This window comes from Geotrypetes seraphini, mitochondrion, assembly GCF_902459505.1.
Source record: "Geotrypetes seraphini mitochondrion, complete genome".
Classification (NCBI taxonomy): Eukaryota; Metazoa; Chordata; class Amphibia; order Gymnophiona; family Dermophiidae; genus Geotrypetes; species Geotrypetes seraphini.
This window is the reverse complement of record NC_020155.1, coordinates 1-16,293: the sequence shown is the minus strand read 5'-3', so window position 1 is coordinate 16,293 and position 16,293 is coordinate 1. Positions and strand designations below refer to the sequence as shown.

Sequence of the window (16,293 nt, the reverse complement as noted above, 5' to 3'; positions counted from 1 at the left end):
AGGTCGCTTTAACCATACAACCTAGGGAAGATGCGTAAAATATTACGCACCTTCTCCAGGTTGTATAATGCGAAAATAATTTATGTATACTATATATATATATAACATACACATTTTTTTTGATTATAGCGAAGTTGTTTTTATTTTAATACTAGATAATCAATAGTTTTTAGGACATTCACCCCACTGGGGGGGAGGGGGGGGTAGCCTGAAAGGCTTTTGAATTACAGGGTTTGTTCTATGATTAGTCATATATATGTCCATCGAGCATTCACGAATCCGTGGACATTTATGAATGCATGAGGGACAACCAGTTAAGCAGTACTATGTACATGTAAATCACATAGATGAGTAAAACCACTATGAGATGTCATCTGTGAAAGTAGATCCAAATTTAAAATAATGAAAGTACCAAGGAATGGGATGTCGCGATAACGCATACAGTGTACTAAAGCATTAATCAGCTGTTGTAGAACATAGTATGAAATAACTTAGTAGATGAGTACTCTGGAAACTTTTCACTATAAGGATAAGATACAAGAATTGATGATCTCTTACTAATATATGATAGATAATAGATAAGTGTATAAGAATATGAGGCATGAGTACTATAAATGAATGCTCGATGTACATAGTAAGTATAATAACTTACTATGTATAAGAACATCATACTCTCCCGGGGGTAAGGAGGAAGATTTAGATTATTGTTTACAGGAGATAGTTAAAACAGAATTTCAACTTTGGGTGTTGAGGGTAAGAGAAGACTCTTTTTCCTGATGTCCTTATGTAAATTGTCTTGAGGAGAGGTTAATTTTCCTTGTTTAGTTTACAAAACTAATGCTTTATAATATAAGCTACCGAGACTAACTTAAGATTTTATCTTCTATAATACCACTTATTGGTATTAGTAGAATAAATAGGATGAAGTAAAGTGTTGAAGCTATTTGACCTAGTAGAATATAAGGGTCTTCTACTGGTATTCCACCCAGTCACGTTAAAATTATGGTATTAGATACAATAAATCAGAAGAGTGTTTGACGTAGTGGTTGGAATATCATACTTCGTTGTTTGGTTGTATGAAGTAAAGGGATAAGGATAAGAATAAGAATTGACAACAGAAGTGCTACTACCCCTCCCAATTTATTCGGGATTGAGCGTAGAATAGCATAAGCAAATAAAAAGTATCATTCTGGTTTAATATGTGGTGGTGTAGATAATGGGTTTGCTGGTGTAAAATTTTCTGGATCTGTTAATAGGTTTGGTATAAGAAGTGCTAGTAATGTAAGTATGGTGATTATAATAATAAAACCTAACATATCTTTATAGGAAAAATATGGGTGAAATGTTACTTTATCTGTATTAGAATTCAGACCAGTAGGATTATTTGAGCCAGTTTCATGGAGGAAAAGTAAATGGAGTATACTTACACCAGCAATTGCAAAAGGTAAAATAAAATGGAATGCGAAGAAACGGGTTAATGTTGCTTTGTCTACTGAGAATCCCCCCCAGATCCACTGTACTAAATCGTTACCAATATATGGTATAGCAGATAGTAAGTTTGTAATTACAGTTGCACCTCAAAATGATATTTGACCTCAGGGTAGTACATAACCTATAAATGCTGTTGCTATAAGGAGTAGGAGGAGGACCACTCCAATGTTTCAGGTTTCTTTATAGAGGAATGAGCCGTAATAGATTCCGCGACCAACATGAAGATAAACACAAATAAAGAAAATAGATGCTCCGGTAGCGTGTAAGTTACGAATTAATCATCCGTAGTTTACGTCACGGCAGATATGGGCAATAGATGAAAATGCGGTGTGAGTATCGGCTGTATAATGTATAGCTAGAAATAATCCTGTAACAATTTGGGAAATTAAACAAACTCCTATAAGTGAACCATAATTTCATAAAGATGATAGGTTTGCTGGTGCTGGGAGGTCAATAAATGAGGAGTTAATAATTTTAAATATTGGGTGGGTTTTACGAATGTTAGGTGTCATTAGGTTTTTATAGTTGAATTACAACGATAATTTTTCATATTATTAGTCTTGGTTAAATTCCTTGTAAAAATATATGTTTTATTTAAGTTTTTTAGGGTTTTTTGGTTTTATTATTGGTATAGTAGGGGTTGCTTCAAACCCATCTCCTTATTTTGCTGCATATGGGTTGGTGATAGGGGCTATGGCTGGGTGTTGATTACTTGTAACATTTGGATTAACCTTTCTATCTTTAGTATTACTATTAATTTATTTAGGAGGTATACTTGTGGTTTTTGCATATTCTGCTGCAATAGCAGCAGATCAATATCCTATAGCATGGGATGATTGATCAGTTTTTATTTATGTAATGATTTATTGAATTTTATTATTAATTGGTTGAAGTTATGTTGAAGAGTTAGATGTGATTTCTTTATTTGAGAATTTGTCATATGTGCGTTGTGATTGAGGTGGTGTAATAATATTATACTATTTAGGAGGATTTATGTTGTTACTTTTAGGTTGAGTTTTATTAGTTACTTTGTTTGTGGTTCTTGAGATTACTCGTTATATTTCTTTTGGAAATATCTTGAAATTAAGATAACAATAAATAGGGTAAATAGAAAAATAGTTAAATAAGTTTTAATTATACTTTGATGGATATTTGTAATAATTTTAATTGAAGATAGTTGGTTATTAGTTAACCCTTTTGGACCTGAGTTTTCTAACCATGAAAGGTCTAATGTATTAGTTGCAATAGTTTGACCCAGTTTTAAAGATGTTTTAGAGGTCATTCGGTGAATTAAAATAGGAAAAAATCCAAGTAATGTTGAAAATAAAAATGATTTTTTTTGTTTAATAGGTTTACTTATTAAGTCGAATGCGATAATTAAACTTAAAGCTACTACTAATACAGCAGTAAGTTTTGAGATTAATGGTATAGTTATAATTAGTGTTTTTGGTATTGTTATGTTAATTGAGATTAGGAAACCTGCTACTATACTTCCTCAGGCTAAACGTTTAATAGGATTAAGAAGAGTATTAATGTTTTCATTAAGTGGTTGTAGTGTAATAATTCGTGGTGTATTTGTTATAGAAAACATAATAATTCGAAGGGTGTATATAGAAGTAAATATTGTTGCTACAATTGTAATAACTAAGGCTCACATATTTGTATTTGAAGTGTTTATTGCTTCAATAATAGCATCTTTTGAGAAAAAACCAGTTAAAAAAGGTATTCCTGTTAAAGCTAGGCTTCCAATAGTTATACATGAAGATGTAAATGGGAGCATGTTATGTATTCCTCCTATCTTTCGAATGTCTTGTTCATTATTAAGATTATGAATAATAGAGCCAGAACATATGAATAATATTGCTTTAAAGAATGCATGTAAACAGATGTGAAGAAAAGCAAGTTGTGGTTGATTAAGCCCAATAGTTACTATTATTAAACCTAATTGACTAGATGTTGAAAATGCTACAATTTTTTTAATATCATTTTGTGTTAAAGCACATGTGGCTGTAAAAAGGGTTGTAATGGCTCCTAAGCAGAGGCATATAGTTGTTGCGGTTTTATTTTGTTCTAAAATAGGACTAAATCGAATTAATAGAAAAATTCCTGCAACAACTATTGTACTTGAGTGAAGAAGAGCAGATACTGGTGTTGGGCCTTCTATTGCTGCTGGTAGTCAGGGATGTAGACCAAATTGAGCTGATTTTCCTGTAGCTGCTAAGATTAATCCGCATAATGGTAATGTGGTATCATATGATGAAATAAAGATTTGTTGTAGCTCTCATGAGTTGAGTTTTGTTGCAAATCATGCTATAGAAAAAATTAACCCAATATCTCCGATTCGATTATAAATAACAGCTTGAAGGGCAGACGAATTTGCATCAATTCGTGCCTGTCACCATCCGATTAATAAAAAAGATATAATGCCTACTCCCTCCCAACCGATAAAAAATTGAAATAAATTATTAGCTGAGACAAGAATTAGTATGGTGATGAGAAAGAGTAATAAGTAATTAAAAAATTTATTAATTCAAGGGTCAGTAGATATATACCATAGAGCAAACTCTATAATTGACCAAGTAACGAATAATGCTACTGGGATAAATAGGATAGAATAATAATCAAATTTAAGGCTAATATTGATATCAAAAGTAGTTGAATTTATTCAATGTCAACTAATTGTAATTACTTCTGATCCTTGGTTTAGAAAAATTATTAGAGGAATTATACTAACTAGGAAAGACATTTTTACAGTTTGTGAAATTGAGAAAGGTGTTGGTGATTGATTGATTATAAAATAAATTAAAGGGAATAAAAGAAGAATAAGTGAGGTTAATAAAGTTGAATGGAAAATTAAAAGAGTCATTACTATCACATGGGATTACACCAAGATTTCTGGTACCTAAAACCAGTGGATTATTATCCTTTGAAAGTTTAAGAGATTTGTGGAGTTTAACCTCAATTATAAGTAATTAGCAGTTCTTATTAGTTCATTATCTCTTGGTATTTAGTGGTTTTTAAACCTAATTTTTAGACTCACAATCTATTGTTTTTTTAAACTATAAATACAGGTAAATATACCTCAAATTAATGATGGTTTACAAATTAATAAACATATTGGGATAATGTGGAGATTTATAAGAAGGTGTTCACGTGTAAATGTGGGATAAATTGCAGTTAGGTGTTCTGGTATTTTTCCTTGTTGAGTAGTTAAGAAGATGTATAAAGAATATAAGGCAGTAATAATTACACCTAAACCGGTTAAAATAATAGTAATATTTGATCAATTAAACAGTGTTGTAATAATTGTTAATTCTCCTATAAGATTTGGTGATGGGGGAAGGGCTATATTTATTAAATTGGCTAATAATCATCATGTAGCTATTAATGGTAAAATTGTTTGTATGCCTCGTGCTAGGAGCATTGTTCGGCTGTGTGTTCGTTCATAGTTTGTATTGGCTAAACAAAATAGTATTGATGATGACAAACCGTGAGCAATTATAAGAATAGTTGCTCCTGTAAAACCTCATGGAGTTTGAATAATAATAGCGGCAATTACAAGTGCTATATGACTTACTGAAGAGTAAGCAATTAATGATTTTAAATCTGCTTGACGTAAACAAATTGAACTTGTTATAATAATTCCTCATAGACTAATAACTAAGAATGGAAAGACTAAATCTTTGGTAAAGGGGGTTATTATAATTGAAATTCGTATAATACCATAACCACCTAATTTTAAAAGAATTGCTGCAAGAATTATTGAGCCGGCAACTGGTGCTTCTACATGGGCTTTTGGTAATCAGAGGTGAAAACCATAGAGTGGTAACTTAACTAAAAATGCAATAAAGCATGCAACTCATCAGATTTGATTAGTTTGAGTTGGATAAATTTGAGTTATAAAAGGTATACTTGTTATTATTAAAGATCCTGATTCAGCTTGTAGTGTTAATAATGCAATAAGTAGTGGTAAAGAGCCTATAAGGGTATAAAATAAAAAATAGATACCTGCATTTAGGCGTTCAGTTTGATTTCCTCATCGGGTAATAATAATAAGTGTTGGAATTAAAGTACTTTCAAATATAATATAAAATAAGGTTAATTCTATTGCTGAAAAGGCTAGAATTAGTGATAGCTGTAATATAATAAAAGTTAAAATATAAAGTCGTTGTTGATTAATAGGTATATTAATTATATGGTTTTGGCTTGCAATGATTATTAAAGGAGTTAATCAACATGTTAAAATTAACAATGGGGTTGATAATTGATCTGTATATAAATATTTATTAATAAATATTGGGTTATTTAATGGGGAGAAAAATCACATAAGACTTCAAAAAGAAATTATTAGGCTATATATGGTTAATAAAGTTCAAAGTCATTTGTTTGGTGAAAATCATGTTACAGGGATTAGTATAATAGAAGGAAATAAAATTTTTAGCATTACAGAAGATTAAGATTTTGTATTAAATCAGACCCGTGTGTATGTGTTGTTGCAACAAGAATAGCAAGTCCTGTTCCTGCTTCACAAGCAGATAGAGTAAGAAGAATTATGGGGCTTAATGAAAACATTATGGATTCAAATTGTAAACATCAGGTAGATATACCTATAAAGATGGATAACATAAGGCCTTCTAGACAAATAAGCGCAGATAATAAATGTATTCGGTGGAATACTAAACCAGTTAAACAAAGTAAGAAGGTTGATAAAATAATAAATATTAGTGGGGTCATAAAGAAGTTGTGTTTTCACAATTTATTAAGTCGAAATTAATAATCTTTATTTAGATTAACTTCTTATTCTGCTCACTCTAGTTTTCCTTGAAGTCATTCATAAACAAGTCCTAATGAAAGTAGGATTAGAATAGCTGTTGCTAGAAAGAATGTTATGGTTGGTGTAATTAGTTGACTAGCTCATGGTATAGGAAGGAGAAGTGCAATTTCAAGGTCAAAAAGGAGAAATAGAATAGCAACTAGGAAAAATTTTATGGAAAAAGGTATACGTGCAGATCCTAATGGGTCAAAACCACATTCATAGGGAGAAAGTTTTTCTGCATCTGGTTTTATAATTGGAATTCAAAAACTAATAAGTAGTAATAATATTGTTAAAATAATTGCTGTGGTAAATGTTAAAATCATTATTTTCTTCAAGGGTAATTCTTGAATAAAATGATTGGAAATCATTAGTATTAATTATACTAAGAAAATATGAGCCTCATCAATAAATTGATACATATAAAAACAATCATACTACATCTACAAAGTGTCAATATCATGCAGCAGCTTCAAAACCAAAATGATGTTCTGATGTAAAATGATATATTACTTGTCGAAGTAAACAAATAATAAGAAAAGTAGAGCCAATTAAAACATGTAAACCATGAAATCCTGTTGCAACGAAGAAAGTGGAGCCATATACCCCATCTGCAATGGCAAAAGGTGCTTCGTAATATTCTATTGCTTGGAGAAGTGTAAAATATAAACCTAAAATAATTGTTAATGTTAATGCTTGAGTTGTTTCTTTTCGATTATGATTTATAATACTGTGATGTGCTCAAGTTACAGTAACGCCGGATGCCAATAGGACGGCTGTATTTAGTAATGGTACCTCAAATGGATTAAGAGGTAGAATACCAGTTGGTGGTCAAGATTCTCCTAGCTCACATAGTGGTGCTAAACTTGCACGGTAAAATGCTCAGAAAAACCCTAGGAAGAAAAAAACTTCTGAGGTAATAAATAAAATTATACCATATCGAAGGCCTTGTTGAACAATTAAAGTATGATGACCTTGAAATGTCGCTTCTCGTACAATATCTCGTCATCATTGAAATATAGTCAGTAGTAAAACAGTAAACCCTAAATATATGATTATGGTATTTGCAAAGTGGAACCATATAGCTAAGCCAGATGTTATTAATAGTGCAGCTACTGCACCTGTTAAAGGTCATGGGCTTGGGTTAACTATATGAAATGCGTGTATTTGGTGTGCCATTAATTTATGAATTTTCCTGTAAATAAAGTGAAAGAAGTAACACAAAAACATATGCTTGAATTATAGCTACAGCAATTTCTAATACTGTGAGTAATATTAGAACAATAAATGTTCACAGGGATACAGTGGGTATTATTGGTAACAAAATAAATGTTGCTGTGGCAATTAGTTGAATTAGAAGGTGACCAGCAGTTAGATTAGCAGTTAGTCGGACACCTAGTGCTAATGGTCGAATAAATAAACTAAGTGTCTCAATAATCACAAGTGGTGGGATTAATATTGTTGGTGTACCTTCTGGCAATAGATGGCCTAATGAAAGAGTGGGTTGAGTTCGTAGGCCTATTAAGACTGTAGACAATCATAATGGAACTGCTAATGCTATATTTATAGACAACTGAGTTGTAGGAGTAAATGTATATGGTAAAAGGCCTAATATATTTATTGAAATAAGTAGTAATAAAAGTGAAGTTAAAATTAATGTTCAAATTTGGCCTCGTGGTGAAATTGGTGAAAATAATTGTTTTGTAATAGTTAATAGAAATCATGTTTGTAGTGAGGAGGTACGATTGTTTATTCATTTATTGGTTGGTTTAGGAAATAAAATTAAAGGGAATATGGTGGCCAATAAAATTAGAGGCATACCAAGAAGTGTTGGGCTCATAAATTGATCAAAGAAACTTATTATCATGGTCATAATCATGGGTTTAACTTAATAGTAGAAGAATATGATATTATAGGGTTTGATGTATTATGTACATTTGTTTTTATTAATAAAAGCAATAAAATTATTCAGGTTATTATTAGTATGGCAAATCAAGGGGATGGGTTTAATTGCGGCATAACACTAAGGGTATTAAACCGATATTAGCTTAAAAGGCTAATGCTTTAATTCTTAGCTACTTAGTGATAATTCTGTTATAGATCACACTTCAAATTTTGGTAATGAAATGGATTCGATAACAATTGGTATAAAACTATGGTTAGCACCACAGATTTCAGAACATTGACCATAAAAAATTCCAGGTTGAGTAGTAATAAATGTAGTTTGGTTTAACCGACCTGGAATAGCATCAGTTTTTAAACCAAGTGTTGGAATTGTTCATGAGTGTAGTACATCTTCTGCAGAAACTAATATGCGAATAGGAGATTCTATTGGAATTACTATTCGATTATCAACTTCTAGTAAGCGGAATTGACCTGGAAATAAATCTAAGGTTGGGGTTATATAGGAATCAAATATATTATCTGTAAAATCCGTAAACTCATATGTTCAATATCATTGGTGGCCTATAGTTTTGATGGTTAGATGAGGATCACTAATTTCATCTATAATATATAAAATACGTAGGGAGGGTAACGCAATTAAAATTATAATAACTGCTGGAAGAATAGTTCAAATTATTTCTACTTCTTGGGCATCAACAGTATTTGTTGTAGTAAGGGTTGTTGTTATTATGGTGGTTAAAATATACAAAACAAGAGTGCTAATTAGAAAAACTACTATTAATGTATGATCATGAAAATGTAATAATTCTTCTATAATTGGGGATGCTGCATCTTGAAAGCCGAGTTGTGATGGGTAAGCCATTAAGATGTACAAGATATATTGTTATTCTGCTCTGACAAGGTAGTGTAATAATATTTACTAACATCTTAAAAAAAAGATAATAAATCGGTTATATGATTGGCTTGAAATCAATTAAAGTAGGTTCAACTCCTTCTCTTTTTGTCGTACTTGAACGAAGGTGGGCTCCTCATATGTGTGATAAGGTGGTGGGCAGCCTAGAAGTCATTCAACATTTGTTATTGTAAGTTCTGTTAATTGAACTTCACGTTTTGCTGTAAAAGCTTCTCAGATAATAAATATTATTATAATTACAGCAACCAGTGAAATTAAGGAACCAATCGATGAAATAGTATTTCAGATAACATAGGCATCTGGATAATCAGAATATCGTCGAGGTATACCAGCTAAACCTAGAAAATGTTGTGGGAAAAAGGTTATGTTAACACCAAGGAATATTACTCCAAAATGAATTTTTGTCCATGTATCATGTAATGTATAACCAGAAAATAAAGGGAATCAATGAATAAAGCCACCTATAATTGCGAAAACTGCTCCTATTGATAAAACATAATGGAAATGGGCAACTACATAGTAAGTATCATGTAGTACAATATCTAGTGATGAGTTTGCTAGAACAATTCCAGTTAAACCTCCAACAGTGAAAAGAAAAATAAAACCAAGTGCTCATAGGAGGGCAGCATTTCATTTGATTGCACCTCCATGTAGAGTTGCTAGTCAACTAAATACTTTAACTCCTGTAGGAATAGCAATAATTATTGTAGCAGAAGTAAAATATGCTCGTGTATCTACATTTATTCCAACAGTAAACATATGGTGGGCTCAAACAATAAAACCTAATAGGCCAATAGATATTATTGCTCATACTATTCCCATGTAGCCAAATGGTTCCTTCTTTCCTGAATAGTATGCTACAATGTGTGAAATTATACCAAAACCAGGTAAAATTAAAATGTATACTTCTGGATGACCAAAAAATCAAAACAGGTGTTGATATAAAATGGGATCACCTCCACCAGCGGGATCAAAAAAAGTTGTATTTAGGTTTCGGTCTGTTAATAATATAGTAATACCGGCTGCAAGGACAGGTAAAGATAATAATAATAGTACTGCAGTTACTAAAACAGATCATACAAATAAAGGTGTTTGATATTGTGATATTGCTGGAGGTTTTATATTAATAATTGTTGTAATGAAATTAATAGCGCCTAAAATAGAGGAAATGCCGGCTAGGTGTAGTGAGAAGATTGTTAAATCTACAGATGCTCCTGCATGGGCAATATTGCTGGCTAAAGGAGGGTAAACTGTTCATCCTGTACCTGCTCCAGCTTCAATACCAGATGAAGCTAAGAGAAGTAAAAGAGATGGAGGGAGAAGCCAAAAACTTATATTATTTATTCGTGGAAAGGCTATATCTGGGGCTCCGATTATTAAGGGGACTAATCAATTTCCAAAACCTCCAATTATAATTGGTATAACCATGAAGAAGATTATAATAAATGCGTGGGCAGTTACTAAAACATTATAAATTTGATCATCACCTAGTAACGCTCCAGGTTGGCTTAATTCAGTTCGGATTAGTAGACTGAGGGCGGTGCCGACTATACCAGCTCAGGCACCAAAAATTAAATATAGGGTACCAATATCTTTGTGATTGGTTGAGAAAAATCAACGAGTTAACATTAAGGGTAAATGTAAATAGCGGACTGTAATTCCGTTTTAAGGGTTTAATCTCCTATTTATCAGCTTTAGTCTTGTAGTGAATAATACATAGGATTGCAAATCCTAAGGTGAGGAAATATTTCCTCTAAGACTTATAAATAAATTGAGGCTTATAAGCATCTAGCTGTTAATTAGAAGGTTGTGGATTAAAACTCCATCAATTTAGTAAGGCTTTAGCTTAATTAAAGTACTTGAGTTGCAGTCAAAATATATGAGGTAAAATCTCGTAAGTCTTACAGAAGCTAGAAGGTTACACTTCTATTTAGGGCTTTGAAGGTCCTTAGTTTAATTATCCTAAGCCTCTAAAAAGAAATTAAACTAGGAGTTAATGGAAGTAAAAAGGTTGCTAACACTATTACTACTATTAGAGGCAAGTAAAATATATTATTAAACTTAAATCGTCATATAATAGTTGAGTTAACAGTATTAGGTGAATAGGTTAATGTAAGAGCATATGTCAATCGAAGATAAAAAAAAAGACTTAATAAAGATGAAATTGCTATAACTGTGGCAATTGATGGGATGTGTTGTAATGTTAATTCTTGTAAAATAAATCATTTTGGTAAAAAGCCTGTAGTTGGTGGGAGACCTCCAAGTGATAATAAAATAAATATTATTAGGGCCACTAATACTGGTATTTTTGTTCATGCAATTGTTAATATTTTAATTTGTGTAGCATTGAAGATTTTAAATGATAAGAATATAGCAGTTGTTATAAGAATATAAATGAGAAAGGTTAACATTATGATATGAGGAGAAAAGGGTAAAATAATTATTATTCATCCTAAATGTGCGATAGATGATGCAGCAATAACTTTTCGTAGGTGTACTTGATTTAATCCAATTCAACCACCAACAATAATTGAAAGAAGGCCTATAATTATAAGGACCTGAATATTTAAGGAAGAAAAAATTATATACATTAAAGCAATAGGGGCAATTTTTTGTCATGTTGATAAAATTAAACCGGTTGTAAGACTTAATCCTTGTAATACTTCTGGTAACCAAAAGTGTAGTGGGGCTAAACCCATTTTTATTATAAGAGCTAATGATAACATATTAGAAGAAAGTGGTGAGAGTTCTTTTAATTCTCATATGCCAGTATTTCAAGCATTAATTAATGCAGAAAATAAAATTAATGTGGCTGCTGTGGCCTGTGTTAGAAAGTATTTTGTAGTAGCTTCTGTGGCGCGTGGGTGATGATCTGTAATTATTAGTGGAATAATAGCTAATGTACTAATTTCTAAACCTAACCAGGCCAAAAGTCAATGTGAGCTAGTTAATGTAACTATTGTACCAATAAACATACTAATAAGTAGAATAGCTAAAGCAAAAGGATTCATTAGTAAAAAATGGCAATAACCATTATTTTTGGGGTATGGGCCCAAAAGCTTAATTAGCTGATTTTACTTAAGAAGTGGTGTAACGGTAGCACGCAGAGTTTTGAACTCTATAGCCTGGGTTCGAATCCAAGTTTTTTATAGGTGTCATTAGATGATCGTTTTGGCCAAAAAGTCGGCTGTAGGATACCTAAGTATCCTACTGCCGACTTTCTATCAAGTTAACATATGTAATAAACTTTAATTTAAGTTAAAGTTTTAAAAATGTGGGAAAAACTGATTGGGAGAAAAAAACTCTCCCAATCAGTTTATATATCTAATTATCATCTAATGAAGTATATTAATTTTTTTAAGCTAAGTATTATTAAGAGCAACATAAAAAGAGCGCAGATACTAATTTGCTTAGTTTACATAAACATGCGTAAAGGTACCCCCGGGAGGGTAGGATATGGAGGGGTTAAATTCTCATAATTCATTCTATCAAAATGGCCCTATTTTCAGGCACATATCCTTATGTTTGAGGGGGTAATCCGGCTATAGCGATGGGAAAAGAGGTATAAATTAATGTTAATATTAACACTAGGGGTAGGAAGTTTTTTCAAACTAGGTGTATTAATTGATCATAACGAAATCGAGGATATGATGCACGAACTCATAAGAATAAAGATGATAAAAGTAGTGTTTTTATTATAAGATTAATGGTAATATAGTGGGTGTTAAGAGTTGAGGGTGCCAGGAAAAGTACAGCAGATAAGGTATTTATTATTAAAATATTGGAGTATTCAGCTAGAAAAAATAAGGCAAAAGGCCCACCGGCATATTCTACATTAAATCCAGAGACTAACTCAGATTCTCCTTCTGTTAAATCAAAAGGTGCACGATTAGTCTCTGCTAATGTAGAAATATATCATATTGTTGCTATAGGTCAAGTAGGGATAATAAGTCATACTTCTTCTTGAGTATAAATAAAATTATATAGTGTAAATGAACCTGATAGAAGAATAGTAGATAAGAGAATAAGGCCGAGTGTAACTTCATACGAGATTGTTTGAGCAACTGCTCGTAGTGCTCCAACCAGGGCATATTTTGAATTGGAGGCCCATCCTGAACCCAAAATAGAGTAGACCATTACACTGGAAATGGCTAGAATAAATAAAATGCTTAGGTTTAAATCTAAAATTGGTTCTGGTATAGGTATTGGTGTTCATAAGACTAAGGATAATATTAAAGCCAGAATTGGGGTAAATAAAAATATTATTTGGGATGAAGAGGATGGGCGGAGGGGTTCTTTAATAAATAATTTTAATCCATCTGCAATTGGTTGAAATAAACCTGTTGGGCCAATAATATTTGGTCCTTTTCGGGATTGTATATACCCAAGAAGTTTCCGTTCTACTAAAGTAAGAAACGCTACGGCAAGTAGAATTGGAATAATAAGTATAAGTGGATTAAGTATTTTTAATAATATCATAGCTAAAGAGAGGATTTAAACTTCTAGTTAAAAGAGCTTAGGGCTTTTGCAGTGTCAGGTTTTGCTACTTTTAGCTATCCTATTTTGGATTTATATTATATTTTAATTGAGATAGTTTCATTATATTTTGTAAGACATGCTAAAAATATTGGTCTTATTCTTTTGGTCCTTTCGTACTAAAAAGAATTATTAATAGATAGAAACTGACCTGGATTTCTCCGGTCTGAACTCAGATCACGTAGGATTTTAATTGTTGAACAAACAAACCATTAACAGCAGCTGCACTGTAGGGATATCCTGATCCAACATCGAGGTCGTAAACCTTCTTGATGATAAGGGCTCGTGAAGAAGATTGCGCTGTTATCCCTAGGGTAGCTTGGTTCGTTGATCAATTATATTGGGTCTAATTGTAGATTTCTGGTGCTTAATTTTGTTTAGTTTAGCTTGTATTTCTCGGAGGATACTTATTCTCCGTGGTTGCCCCAACCAAAGTTAGTATTTCAATTATTATTAATAATATGTTTAAGTGTATAATAACTTAAGTTCCATAGGGTCTTCTCGTCTTATTTTTTTATTCTTGCTTTTGTACAAGAAGATCAATTTCATTGACTAGATTAAGGAGACAGTTAAGTTTTCGTTTTGCCATTCATACTAGTCTTTATTTAAAAGACAAGTGATTATGCTACCTTTGCACGGTCAGAATACCGCGGCCGTTAACTAGGTGTCACTGGGCAGGCATTGCCTATAATACATGTTTAATTTGCTAGAGGTGATGTTTTTGGTAAACAGGCGAAACTTGTTTTTGCCGAGTTCCTTCTTTAATCTTTTTGTCTGTCTTTAAGCACACCTGTGTGGGGTTAACGATATTAATAAGTTTTTTATCTAGTTAAGGAAAACACTCTAATTTTTTCGGTAATTATCAGTGACTAGTTCATTTTGATTTACATATATGCACAGAGAAAATCATATTTTCTTATTACTAATTTTAACATGGACTTTTTTATAAAAATAATAGGACTTATTATGGTTTATGGGTTTTGAATAGGTTATAGGAATTTTGGAATTTATTAAAATTAAGCTATAACGCTTTTTAAGAAGGTGGCTGCTTTTAGGTCAACTAGGTGGAAAAAAAATTCTAAAATATCATTACCCATTAGTTTAGGTTGTATCCTTTTTCAAGAGGGCTGTACCCCTTTTGAATGACTCTTAAAAATTAATTTTATTTTAAATTTTATTTTAATAAATTTTAAGGTGGAGCTTAAACTCGATTAATAAGTAACCAGCTATCACTAGGCTCGATAGGTATTTTGCCTCTATTTAAAAATCTTTTCACTCTTTTGCTACAGAGATGAGTTTGCTCTATTAGCTGTTTTTAAATAGCTCGTCTAGTTTCGGGTTAGAAAGCTTTAGGTCTATTTGCTTTATGATGACTAGTTAAATCATGATGCAAAAGGTACAAGTAATTATCTTTGCTATTTTTTACATTGGTATTTTATTTAATTTCTTTTTCAGCAGTCCCTTGCGGTACTTATTTTTTAGCGTTTTAATAACTATTCTATCGCCTATACTAAGATTATAAATGTTTTAGTTTTTAAAGGGTAAATTATGGTTAATTAAGCTAGCAGTATTGTTCAAAATGATTTATTACCAAATATTTTTTCGGTGTAAGCGAAATGTTTTTATAAACTACATTTTGTAATCCAAGAGCACTTTCCAGTACACTTACCATGTTACGACTTTCCTCTTCTAGTACACTTGGTTTAATGTTTTGATGAGGGTGACGGGCGGTGTGTGCGCGCCGCAGGGCCGGCTTAAGAAAGGCATTATTATACCTTCTTACTGCCAAATCCACCTTAAATTATTGTTTTCATAATAATATTCGTAATATTCTTGATCAAGAAAATGTAGCCCATATCTTTCCATCTTATGTGCTACACCTTGACCTGACGTATTTGATTAAATCATTATTGCTAACTATATCTCATTTACAAGGTTAACTGATGACGGTGGTATATAAGCTGATAAAGCTAAAGATGGTGAGGTATTGCGTGGATTATCGATTATAGAACAGGCTCCTCTGGTGGGGTTTAGGGCACCGCCAAGTCCTTTGAGTTTTAAGCTGAGGCTCGTAGTACTCTGGCGGTATTATAAAGGGTACAAAGTTTGTGGCTAAACATAGTGGGGTATCTAATCCCAGTTTGAATTTTAGCGGTCGTGAGGAAAATAAGTTGTAAAGTCTAAAACTAGTTTTTTATTGGGTATATAACCTATTAAGGCGTATAACAGCATAGTAGATTTATAGTTTTAGTTAAATTTAAATGTTCTTGTAATCACTCTTTATGCCGAAGCTTATCGACTTGAGTTTCTTGTATAACCGCGGTGGCTGGCACAAGATAGACCAACTCTTAATAGCTATATTTGAATCAAGCTAAGCTCAGGTTGTTCAATGTTTATCACTGCTGTAGACCCGTGAGGGTGTGGCAAAGGCTAAGTATTGTGGGCTACATGGTGTGTTCCTAATACTAGTACCTAAATTTTTATAAGGATTTTATCACCGGGGTGTCGAGGCTGGCATGTGAAAGATTGGCTATAGTCGATAAAAGGGCTAGGACTAAACCCTTATGTCAGTGAAAATATGTTAAATTTTATCTTGGTATTTTCAATACCATGTTTGGCAATAAACTACAAAAAC

General features: G+C 32.1%; 13 protein-coding genes across 13 annotated transcripts, besides 25 other annotated features; 1 reads left to right on the top strand and 12 right to left on the bottom strand. All coding sequences in view use genetic code 2, as the record gives it.

The window, feature by feature from the left end:
* Positions 1–711: a D loop (control region).
* Positions 712–777, top strand: a tRNA (tRNA-Pro).
* A 15-nt stretch (positions 778–792) lies between these two features.
* Positions 793–864, bottom strand: a tRNA (tRNA-Thr).
* CYTB (cytochrome b) lies at positions 865–2,003 on the bottom strand. The gene has a single exon. A coding segment is annotated over exon 1 (1,139 nt).
* A 3-nt stretch (positions 2,004–2,006) lies between these two features.
* Positions 2,007–2,075, top strand: a tRNA (tRNA-Glu).
* A 1-nt stretch (position 2,076) lies between these two features.
* On the top strand, positions 2,077–2,580 carry ND6 (NADH dehydrogenase subunit 6). Its single transcript has one exon. The coding sequence runs from the start codon at positions 2,077–2,079 to the stop codon at positions 2,578–2,580; it is 504 nt and encodes a 167-aa protein (YP_007375147.1).
* On the bottom strand, positions 2,567–4,357 carry ND5 (NADH dehydrogenase subunit 5). The gene has a single exon. It carries the CDS (start codon positions 4,355–4,357, stop codon positions 2,567–2,569), a length of 1,791 nt encoding a protein of 596 aa, YP_007375146.1.
* Positions 4,358–4,425, bottom strand: a tRNA (tRNA-Leu).
* Position 4,426: 1 nt separating this feature from the next.
* Positions 4,427–4,493, bottom strand: a tRNA (tRNA-Ser).
* Positions 4,494–4,560, bottom strand: a tRNA (tRNA-His).
* ND4 (NADH dehydrogenase subunit 4) lies at positions 4,561–5,935 on the bottom strand. Its single transcript has one exon. A coding segment is annotated over exon 1 (1,375 nt).
* ND4L (NADH dehydrogenase subunit 4L) lies at positions 5,935–6,225 on the bottom strand. The gene has a single exon. It carries the CDS (start codon positions 6,223–6,225, stop codon positions 5,935–5,937), a length of 291 nt encoding a protein of 96 aa, YP_007375144.1.
* Positions 6,226–6,290, bottom strand: a tRNA (tRNA-Arg).
* ND3 (NADH dehydrogenase subunit 3) lies at positions 6,291–6,630 on the bottom strand. The gene has a single exon. A coding segment is annotated over exon 1 (340 nt).
* Positions 6,631–6,699, bottom strand: a tRNA (tRNA-Gly).
* COX3 (cytochrome c oxidase subunit III) lies at positions 6,700–7,483 on the bottom strand. Its single transcript has one exon. A coding segment is annotated over exon 1 (784 nt).
* A 4-nt stretch (positions 7,484–7,487) lies between these two features.
* Positions 7,488–8,171, bottom strand: ATP6 (ATP synthase F0 subunit 6). Its single transcript has one exon. It carries the CDS (start codon positions 8,169–8,171, stop codon positions 7,488–7,490), a length of 684 nt encoding a protein of 227 aa, YP_007375141.1.
* Positions 8,165–8,323, bottom strand: ATP8 (ATP synthase F0 subunit 8). The gene has a single exon. It carries the CDS (start codon positions 8,321–8,323, stop codon positions 8,165–8,167), a length of 159 nt encoding a protein of 52 aa, YP_007375140.1.
* Position 8,324: 1 nt separating this feature from the next.
* Positions 8,325–8,389, bottom strand: a tRNA (tRNA-Lys).
* Positions 8,390–9,071, bottom strand: COX2 (cytochrome c oxidase subunit II). The gene has a single exon. A coding segment is annotated over exon 1 (682 nt).
* Positions 9,072–9,138, bottom strand: a tRNA (tRNA-Asp).
* Positions 9,139–9,141: 3 nt separating this feature from the next.
* Positions 9,142–9,212, top strand: a tRNA (tRNA-Ser).
* On the bottom strand, positions 9,183–10,751 carry COX1 (cytochrome c oxidase subunit I). The gene has a single exon. It carries the CDS (start codon positions 10,749–10,751, stop codon positions 9,183–9,185), a length of 1,569 nt encoding a protein of 522 aa, YP_007375138.1.
* Positions 10,752–10,755: 4 nt separating this feature from the next.
* Positions 10,756–10,813, top strand: a tRNA (tRNA-Tyr).
* A 5-nt stretch (positions 10,814–10,818) lies between these two features.
* Positions 10,819–10,884, top strand: a tRNA (tRNA-Cys).
* A 5-nt stretch (positions 10,885–10,889) lies between these two features.
* Positions 10,890–10,956, top strand: a tRNA (tRNA-Asn).
* A 1-nt stretch (position 10,957) lies between these two features.
* Positions 10,958–11,026, top strand: a tRNA (tRNA-Ala).
* Positions 11,027–11,094, bottom strand: a tRNA (tRNA-Trp).
* Positions 11,095–12,133, bottom strand: ND2 (NADH dehydrogenase subunit 2). The gene has a single exon. A coding segment is annotated over exon 1 (1,039 nt).
* Positions 12,134–12,201, bottom strand: a tRNA (tRNA-Met).
* Positions 12,202–12,272, top strand: a tRNA (tRNA-Gln).
* A 301-nt stretch (positions 12,273–12,573) lies between these two features.
* Positions 12,574–12,641, bottom strand: a tRNA (tRNA-Ile).
* On the bottom strand, positions 12,642–13,601 carry ND1 (NADH dehydrogenase subunit 1). Its single transcript has one exon. It carries the CDS (start codon positions 13,599–13,601, stop codon positions 12,642–12,644), a length of 960 nt encoding a protein of 319 aa, YP_007375136.1.
* Position 13,602: 1 nt separating this feature from the next.
* Positions 13,603–13,675, bottom strand: a tRNA (tRNA-Leu).
* Positions 13,676–15,232, bottom strand: an rRNA (l-rRNA).
* Positions 15,233–15,297, bottom strand: a tRNA (tRNA-Val).
* Positions 15,298–16,223, bottom strand: an rRNA (s-rRNA).
* Positions 16,224–16,293, bottom strand: a tRNA (tRNA-Phe).